The 9601-nt window shown below is 41.6% G+C and overlaps 1 protein-coding gene across 1 annotated transcript in view; it reads left to right on the top strand.

Annotated features, from left to right (window-relative positions):
• The window catches only part of LOC102298614 (CD82 antigen), a 27751-nt gene that overhangs the window by 11168 nt on the left and 6982 nt on the right, over nucleotides 1–9601 (top strand). The window contains exons 3-5 of the mRNA XM_014329048.2: nucleotides 1177–1298; nucleotides 5026–5100; nucleotides 8552–8650. Of these exons, the coding sequence (XP_014184534.1) occupies nucleotides 1177–1298; nucleotides 5026–5100; nucleotides 8552–8650 (296 nt within the window). The remainder of the gene's footprint in view (nucleotides 1–1176; nucleotides 1299–5025; nucleotides 5101–8551; nucleotides 8651–9601) is intronic.

Here is a 9601-nt window from a genome sequence, read left to right as displayed (position 1 = left end):
CGCGTATATATCGTTTATCATGACTCTGGTTTTACTCACCTTGAGGCGACTTTTGTTGTGATTTGGCGCTATATAAATAAAATTGAATTGAATTGAACCTCAGCCAAACAGCAGCATTCATGCGATTGTTTGCCGCCTTATCTCGTGTTGTGCCAAAAAGTTATCGCCCAGATTACTTACAGCTACTTCCGTGCAACTGATATAAGATGCAGTAAGCTGAAGACAGCTTCAGCCGCCTGTTTGTTGAAAAATAGTAACACGACCGCACCGCATTTTCTTGTTAGTAACGGCGTTGTAACGATAGGAATAGTAATTATTTAGATTACTCGTTACTGAAAAAGGTAACGCCGTTACTTGTGCAGAGCATTATTAAATCTGCCCTGTGGGCTCCGTTATTATTGAGGTCATACTCAAATAAGTATTTTGATTTTGTTTTAGAGCTCACATGGGAACCGCAATACAAAAGCAGACTGGGAATCAATTTTTTTTTTTTAAGTTATCTGATGGATTTGCAGTGTTTCCGATATTATAGTCAAACTTTAGAAATGTGTTCATAATGAAGACGTGCAGTCATCTACTTCAAATCACCTTCATGTAGTTTGTTGTTTGTTCTTCTCTCAGTTCTGTACTATACAATGTTGAAATGTCAAAATGCTTCAGTTAATGGGAAAGTTGATCAATTGCAACACTGATAACAAGTCCACACAGTCTGTTTTACTTTAATGTCTAACTGTTGTGTTAGGTATATTTTGTATAACTCCCTACAGCTAGATTTAGGATGACTGGGAAAGTACTAACTCTTGTCTCACTCTTTTTGTTTTGTTTAATTAATGGGGCTTAGAAAGATCGAAAGTCTCTTAGATTATTTTCTGAACATTTACACAATTACTGTGTAATTCCAATCCATGGATGTCGGGATCTGGTAGGTCAGCTGTAACATTCTTAAATTCAGTCTGACATTTGATCACGTTGCTTGGTTATAGTTGAATAATGTAAACTTACCACTGTGATGAAATCGCCTTAGAAACAAGTTACAACTCAAACATGCATGTGTGACCAATGTGCTTTGCTACTTAAACAAAAAGCATAATGTATATCCTAACAGTATGGTAGCCATAGTCACACGCTCTGACAGCTTGCAGTTTGTAACCTGAGCTCTCTGTTGCTGATCCTCAGAAAACTCCACAGATGTGAAGTTGGCATGCTACATTTTGATAGGAGTTGGAGCTTTCCCCATTCTCATAAGCTTCTTCGGTTGCTTGGGGGCCATTTATGAGGTCCGCTCTCTGCTGAGCCTGGTGAGTATGTGTGTGTACCGTCCCCATTTAGACATGATAATGAAAAAATATAAATGATGTAAAGGTTTTCCTGTCAATAGTTAACTTTTGCATCCTTACTGAAGACTAGTGGTGCAACGGATCAAAAATCTCACGGTTCGGATCGGATCACTGTTTTAAGTCATGGATCGGATCAATTTTCGGATCAGCAAACTTAACATAACTTATTAACTTATTTAAGTATTTTTTGCCTGTTAAAAACATTCAACTCAAGACTCAATCCATGCAATACAGTACAGGGCTTTGTATCTACCACTCCGCTGTGATATAACGAGCGGCCACGGTCACGTAGCTTTCCGTTGCCCTGGAGGTCCACCCATTTGTAGTTAGGGCAACAGAAGATGCCTGGGACAGTTCAGCCATAACTTTAAACTTCTCCTGCTCATACATGCTTGGAACGATCTTGTCACGGAAGTGGACGCACAACGAGATATCATAGCGTGGCTCAAGCACGTTCATCACAGTTTAAACCCCTTGTTTTACACAACAGTATACGGCCTCCCGTCTGCAGCTAACACCCCAGTAGCTTCTGTAACAGCTTTAGCCCGGTCGGATTGGCAGCAAAGGGCTGCTTAAATGCCGCAACCTCCTCTGCTCCTCCACTTGGACCGCTAGCGCTACCGCTTGACAGACCCACCACGCGCACCATACACATACTTTTTTCCCTTCTTTTTCGAATCTTCGGATCACGTGCGTACCGAACCGTGGAGTGGGATCGGTTCGGATTATGGATCAACCGTGATCCGTTGCACCACTACTGAAGACCATTAGCTGTGTTACTTTAAGAGCCTATTCAACTAATGCAACGTTTTGTTTTGGAAAGAACAGTTCAGCTAATCGCAGTACTTTAAGTCCAGAAGATTTCCACAACAATAAAAGTGTGTACGAGTTCACACAGAGAAACACATCAAACGATATGTTGACAATTCACCTGGAAGGGAGGTTCCATCACCTGGAGAGAAGTTCACATCAGTGTTTCCCAGAGTTCAAATAGAAGACACAACTTGGCATTAGCTATTGAGAGGAGATTGCGCATCACACCCTTGTGGAGTAATAGCTGCAAATACATTACTGAGGGAGACAAGGTAGAAGATAGCTGAAGAGAAACAAACAGAAAGGACATCAAAACAGTGAGATCTGGACTTTGGTATCTGCACGTGCGCTTACCAAACTATCTACCAACTTCCATTTTATCCAATATCATCATTCAGCAGCTACACCCAGGCCAGAGTAAGGCTAAACCTGGGTTAGTGTCTTGCATACTTGAAACATGCCACCGTGTTTTCCAGTGAGCACTTGTGCCCTTTTATCAGTACCGTTGTTATCCAGTGTTCAGCAGTCCACTGTAAATTTTTGTGGCTTTTTTTCTAGCATCTCTACAATGTTTCTTCTAAGTGTTGTGAAAGTAGTGATTGAGGCTTCACACAGCCAATTCTTCTTGATGATAGGAGACTTTGTCAATAAGCAGATTTTGTACATCATTTATTTACAATACTGTCAAAAGTTTTTCCCCCTTTCTGATTTCTTTTTTTTTTTTCCATCTATTTGTGATATTTAAATGTTTCAGATTATAAAACTAAATATATCTTATATATAAGACAAATATAACCTGAATAAATTCAAAATTGTCATTTCATTTATTAGGGGAAATAAATAGGGCCTCATTTGGTCAGTTATTCATCATTTGTGATTCAACAGTGAGAAAGAGGCTGGGCAAAAAATGCTTTCACGTGAGAGTTCCAAGGCGAAAAGCGCTGCTGAGCAAAAAGAACACAAAAGTGTATTTGTCAAAAAAACATCTCGATCCCAACATTTTGGGGGAAAATATTCTCTGGACTGAAGGTTTGTGTCCTGTTACAACTGGTGTTACATCTGGTATCTGGTTACTAACACAGTGTTGCACAAAAAGAATATTATGCCAGAGTCAAACGTGGTGGTGGTAGTGCGGTGTTCTGCTTTGCAGCTTCAGGAGCTGGGTGACTTGTCATAATCGATGGAACCATGAGTTTTGGTCTCTACCAGAAAATTCTGAAGGAGAATGACAGGATGTTCAAGTGCTCTTGGGTTAGGATAATGAGTCAAAGCACACCAGCAGGTTCACCTCTGAAGTTAGAATCTGGACTTGAATCAGCTTGAGATGCACTGGCAGGACTTTCAGCAAGCTGTTCATGTTTGAAAACCCCAGCAGGGCTGAATTAAAATAATTCTGCAAAGAGTGGGCCAGAATTCCTTCCCAATGATGTGAAACACACATTGCCAATTATCACAAATACTTAATTTTAGTTTTTGTTGCCATTAAAAATCAAACATTTAAAACATGGTTGCATAGATGGATGGATCTGAAATTTAACAATATATTTAAAAAAAACCAAAAAACCAGGAAGGAGGAAAAGACTTTTTATCTTCATATTCTGTTTTTTTAAAGTGAGCCACAGCGCTCTTAACTTGGGGAATGGCTGCCTCAGACCAACAAACAAACAGCTCTGAGCACAAAAGCTCTCTCTGAGCTCTCTTTTCTCTCTTGGCTCTTGACGGAGGCGGTCACACGTTTCTCCTTCTCCCTCTCCCTTATCTTTCCTGCTTGGCTTCTCATCTTTTGTATAGTCTTGCCTATTCTCTAACCCTCAAAGAGTTTCTCAGTCTTGTTCTCTAAAACCTAAAGAATTATGGATTTGATCAACTGGTCCCGTAACGGAATTGACACCTTCCTGGGCTTGGGAGAGCCCGAGTGTCCTGCGGAGACGTTTGCTGCCGGATACTTGATGGTCGGTTGCGTCGTGTGTCTGGTGACGCTCTCGATGGAGGACACTGAATGACATCTACCAATTCGGAACCATGATAACAGAGTTCTGGCTGATTGGAGCTGGCTCAGACCCAGCTTATCGAAGAACAAGAAGCGGCTACAGCTGTTTAAAATCCCACAAGGCTGGCTGACATGACAGACGGTTGGCAGGGCTGTGAGTACTCAGACCGTGTTTTGAACGCAATATAGATAAGATCTTGGAGAAGAACAACGGGAATTGAGAGAATTGGTGACCAGTGACGGACATTAGACCAATTGTAAAAATTGGATGCAGTTGTTTGCACTAAACCCAAATCATTCATCTTCACTCATGCGGCTATCCCACTGGCGCCAGCTGAAGGCCTGCCAAGGTCTAAGCTGACTGGAACAACAAAAATCTCCATGATAACAGGATTGTTGTCAGAACTCTTTGTTCCTCCTTCAAGGCCGTCCGCGTTGATCGAAGATTGTTGACTTTTGCTTAACTGGGTGAAGGGACACTTTCTCTCTTTTTCTGTTCTCAAACTGACCTCCCTGTTGGAGCTCAGTCTGGGGGGAGTTCTTTCTTCTCCTCGTCTTTCCTCGTGTGTTTCCTTTGCTATACCTCTCTGACCTGTCTTCCCCATGTGATGTTTGTGTAATGTATGTATGGTCGGAGGGTAAGATGGCGCTGGCACGGCTGGCAGCCTGGGGAAAACTGCATTTGGATATGGAGTTTATTTGCAGCTCTCCCTCTTGACAACAGTAAAACATAATAGAGGGATATGCTTGTGTATGTACCACTAACTAACATATAGAGGTGGGTCTGACTGTTCAATTTCAATTTAATTCAATTCAGTTTTATTTATACAGCTGTTCACATGCCCCTAAATTTTTGTATTCACTGTTCTCTGTGATCCTCCTCAGTACTTCAGCGTCATCCTGCTCATCCTCATCACTCAGTTTGCAGCTGGTGCCCTCATCTACTTTCAGAAGGATGTGGTGAGTGATGGCATTTCAAATATTGCAAGCTTGAGTTCATCCACATGCTGTGATAAATGTACCCACCATGCAAAGAAAAAAATCTACAGTAGCAGTGACAGTGTTCAGACTTAGTTATTTAGTTTGAGGTATTTCAGCCAGAAGTAAAACACAGTGAAAGCTTCATGGTTAAGAATAGTTTTTAAAGTGTTTACTATTTGTTTTTTCTTGGTTTATTTTGAGAGATGAGGGTTGAGGTTTTCTTTAGTTTATATCAACTGCAAAGTCAGTCCTTTTGCCAAATACGAGCTGGGTACTGGGTGTCAAAGCGTTTTATACTTTTGCTCAGAGAGCCAGGAGATTGTGTTCACACAGACAAATGAAAGCAGAACACTACAAGAAAAAGGACGTCAGCTTTTACTGTATCTGAACTTCTGTTGGAAGGTCTTCTCAGCCACTGTCTGCTGCTCAAGTCCAGGCCAAACCTCCTTCCTGCTATGAGTTATTTGGGTGGCTGTAGCTCAGGTGGCAGAGCAGGTCAGCCACTAATCAGAAGGTCGGTGGTTCGATCCCAGGCTGCCTCCTGGCTGCATGCCAAATATCCTTGGGCAAGATACTAACCCCGTGTTTGCCTACTGGTGGTGGTCAGAGGGTGAAGGACACGGGGAAAGATGCGACCGCCTCCGTCAGAGCCAAGAGTTTACTGGAGCTCACATTAGAAATGATCGTCAGTTATGAGTTGTTTTCCCCACACTGAGCCATTACAATCAGTTTTAGGGTTCCCCCACCTGCTGTATCCCACTTTAACCCTGTACTCATTTTCCTGTTTAGAAGCAAAGTCACCCTCTACAATGTAGGCAACAGAAAATAGATTAGATTTTATTTTCCTTCTTTTTCTCTGCTCATTCATTAATGGTTCAAGCTGAGGACAATTAGAATAAAAAACTCTGACTAAAATAAAGTTTGTATTCCCACTTGCTATTTTGTTATTACATTAACGTAACAGGTTCAGTTAACTTTACACAAATAAGCTGTTTAAAAAACGTCCTCGAAAGAGTTACTTTTTTACTTTGAGTGCATTTCATTCAGTAGTCAAAGGAGCTTGCAAAGAAAAGCGCTGATCTTTAGTGCGAGACGTTTCATTCATCGAGAGTTATTCTAGGTCATGGGGTCCCAATATACTAGGGTATCCCCAAGACAACCTGACCAGTGTGAACGGTGTGGTCCACGCAGTTAGTGTAATTTGATTACTTTTGGCACAACAAAGCCTACGCAGTCAGCGTCCACGCATAAGGATAAACACTCTCAGGTGCATGTCAATTACAGAAACAGATTGAAGAGGTAAAGCATTATGCCAGTAGCCCATCTTGAAGGGGTAGACACAACTTTATCTTCCGTTTGCCCTTCCAGCGCCTTAAGCCCTCACATCTGGCATTGACCTCGGATCGATGATAAGGGGCAGGTACTACCAATTGGACCGACCAATAACCTTCCAGAAGCATCAGGGTCATGGTTGATCTCCATGATTATGGATTCGATGAAGTAACTCTTCAAATTGGCCGCGTCAGCTTAGACTGATATGAACGCTCACGACATTCTTTCACTATACGACTTTGCACTATAAGTCAGAATTGTACTTTTGCTACGATTCAGCCTGGTTTTGCTGGTATTATTATAACTTTTGTTGACGATCAATCGGATTCATCGACAATATCCAGCTGCATTGTGACACAGGGTCAAAGGACAGACACATGACAGAGCAGGCACCACTCACATTCACACCTATGGGCAATTAAGAATCACCAATTAACCTAACCCCACAGGGTGTAGGTGTAGATAGCCTGGATCTTGTTCTTTTGCCTGGTCCTCTGCAGGTACTTGGTGACTGCAGCTTTTCTAGGGGGAGCTTCATGGTTCCCATTTGCCTGTTGGAACTTGTAGCTGTCCTCAATGTCTGTAATGTTCAGTTCCATTCAATTTTATTTATGTAGCGCCAAATCACAACAACAGTCACCTCAAGGCGCTTTTTGTTGCCTTCTGGTAGTTCGATCCCCTCAATTCTGACTACCTTCCCTCTCTTTGTTATCATCCAAGTACACTTCTCCGGTCCGAATGACATTGCAATGTCGTTGCGGTATATCCTGGTGGTGTGGATCAGCGAATCCATGTCTCTCTCTTGGCATACAGCTTTTTGTCATCCAGGAAGCCGGTGGCTGATGATTGCTCCGAAGTCGGTATCCGTAGCAGTCTTGTTAATGATCTCACTGAGGGGGTTCAGGCCTATGCAGAACAGCAGTGGGGACAGAGCATCTCCTTGGTAGATCCCGCACTTGATGGTGACTTGTGCTATGGGCTTGGAGTTGGCCTCTAGTGTTGTACGCCACATCCCCATTGAGTTCCTGAAGCCTCTTAGGGTTCCATTCGCTCTTGTACAATTAGGTCATTCCAGTATCCAGCTGTGGGGCATTGAGTCATAGGCCTTCTTGTAACAATCCAGGCAGTGCACAGGTTGGTCAGTCTGGTTTTGCAGTCTTGGGTAACTGCTCGGTCTACCAGTTGCTGGTGTTTCGCGCCTCTGGTATTCTTGCCATTTCCTTTCTATGCCCCGCTCATGTATTGAGCCATGTGCCTGTTCATCTTAGCCACTATGATGCCTGACAGGAGCTTCCATGTGGTGCTGAAGCAGGTTATTGAGACTGGTAGTTGGATGGGACCGGCCCTTTCTGGGGGTCCTTGAGGATCAGGACTGTCCGGTCTTCGGTTGGCCTTTTTCGATGTCTCTGATCAACTAGCAGCAGGTTCATTTGTGCTGGCAGAGGCTCGTAGGGTGCAGGAGCAAAACTGTATTCTGTTAGCAAAGAGTGTAAACTAATATAAATTCTGGTGAAAAGTTTGGATGCAAATGTCTGCTGTTCAGCCTGAACAAAAAAAAGAGGCTTATTTTGAGATAAAACATCTGCTGACCTGAAGAAGCTGACTGCTCCTACAGTCCTTCTCTTTTTTCTTTTGTCTTTTTGCATTCATAAACTTTTTAAACTTGTGTAAAATAAGTATAGCTATGTTTTCCAATTATTTTCAGAAGAACCTTTTTTGTACTTTCTTGCAAATGAACTGTAATATTTCCAAGAAAGACCTACACAATATGTTAGTCATCATATTTTAAATGAAGATACGATGGGCTGTAAATATTGTTGTTATGATTGACAAAAACTCACATAGTCCTTCTAATTAATAAGATTTAAAACATGCCACATTGAGAAATTTTTATTTTACTTAGCGTCTGGCATAGCATGTAGTGAGGGCGTTTTAATTTAGTTCATTTGAATGGTATCCATCCAACAATATATTCACAAAAAGAAGACACAAAAGAGACACATTGGCTCAAACATGGATACAGTGTGGGCATATTACACTGCCTATATGTTTATGGTAATACATGTTTCACCAACTCTGGCAGCCTGCTGTCTTTCAGGTCAACGAGCAGATCTCCAAGGTCATCACTAAGGTACTGGACAAATACTCTGGGAACAGTTCAATCACAGAGCAGGCCTGGGACTTCATCCAGACTAACGTGAGTTGGAAGCATGGACCTGAAATACAAACCCATCAATAAAAATATCTTCAGTGGTACAAAATGGCAGAAATGTCCTAGCTAGAAACTAGAAGCACAGGAAAGTCCATTTTTAACAGGGGGAATTTGATGCTTTACACTTTGCAGTTAGACTTGTTCTTGTCAGCTGATGCTGGAAAATGCATTGAAAACCTAAATGAGACAAAGAAGACAAATTAACTTGAATTTACGTTTTCTAAAGAGACTAGGCAAGTTTATTTGTACAGCACAATTCAACAACAAGGTGATTCAAAGTGCTTTACAGAGACATTAGAAACAAAAATAAAAAGCATGATTTAAAATTGATTAAAACAAACAAACAAAACAGTATATAAAATCAAAACAGATAAAATCAGAAATAGATAAGATCAGTAGTTAATGTAGTTGAATTAGCTTAATAATACAACGTATAAAAATAACATTCAGAGAGTCATGTAAGTAAGTTTGATTAGCTAAAACAACAGTATTAATCAGTAAAAGTAACAGAGTTATTTGTTAGCTTATGGATTTGGCTTAAAATGCAGCTGAGAACAGGTGAGTCTTCAACCTGGATTTAAATAAACTGAGTGTTTCAGCTGATCTGAGGCTTTCTGGGAGTTTGTTCCAGATATAAGGAGCATAAAAGCTGAATGCAGCTTCTCCGTGTCTGGTTCTGACTCTGGGAACTGATAAAAGACCGGATCCAGATGACCTGAGGGATCTGGAAGGTTCATACTGGGTCAGGAGGTCACTGATGTATTTTGGTCCTAAACCATTCAGAGCTTTATAGGCCAGCATCAGAACTTTAAAGTCTATCCTCTGACGGACAGGCAGCCAGTGTAAAGACCTCAGAGCTGGACTGATGTGGTCCACTTTTTGGTCTTAGTGAGGACTCGAGCAGCAGAGTTCTGAATGAGCTGTAGTTGTCTGAGT

This window comes from Haplochromis burtoni, unplaced genomic scaffold (assembly GCF_018398535.1).
Source record: "Haplochromis burtoni strain Fernald_Lab_line unplaced genomic scaffold, NCSU_Asbu1 Contig_495, whole genome shotgun sequence".
NCBI lineage: Eukaryota > Metazoa > Chordata > Actinopteri > Cichliformes > Cichlidae > Haplochromis > Haplochromis burtoni.
The sequence above is the reverse complement of the archived record's forward strand: the minus strand, read 5'-3'. Positions and strand labels throughout refer to the sequence as shown.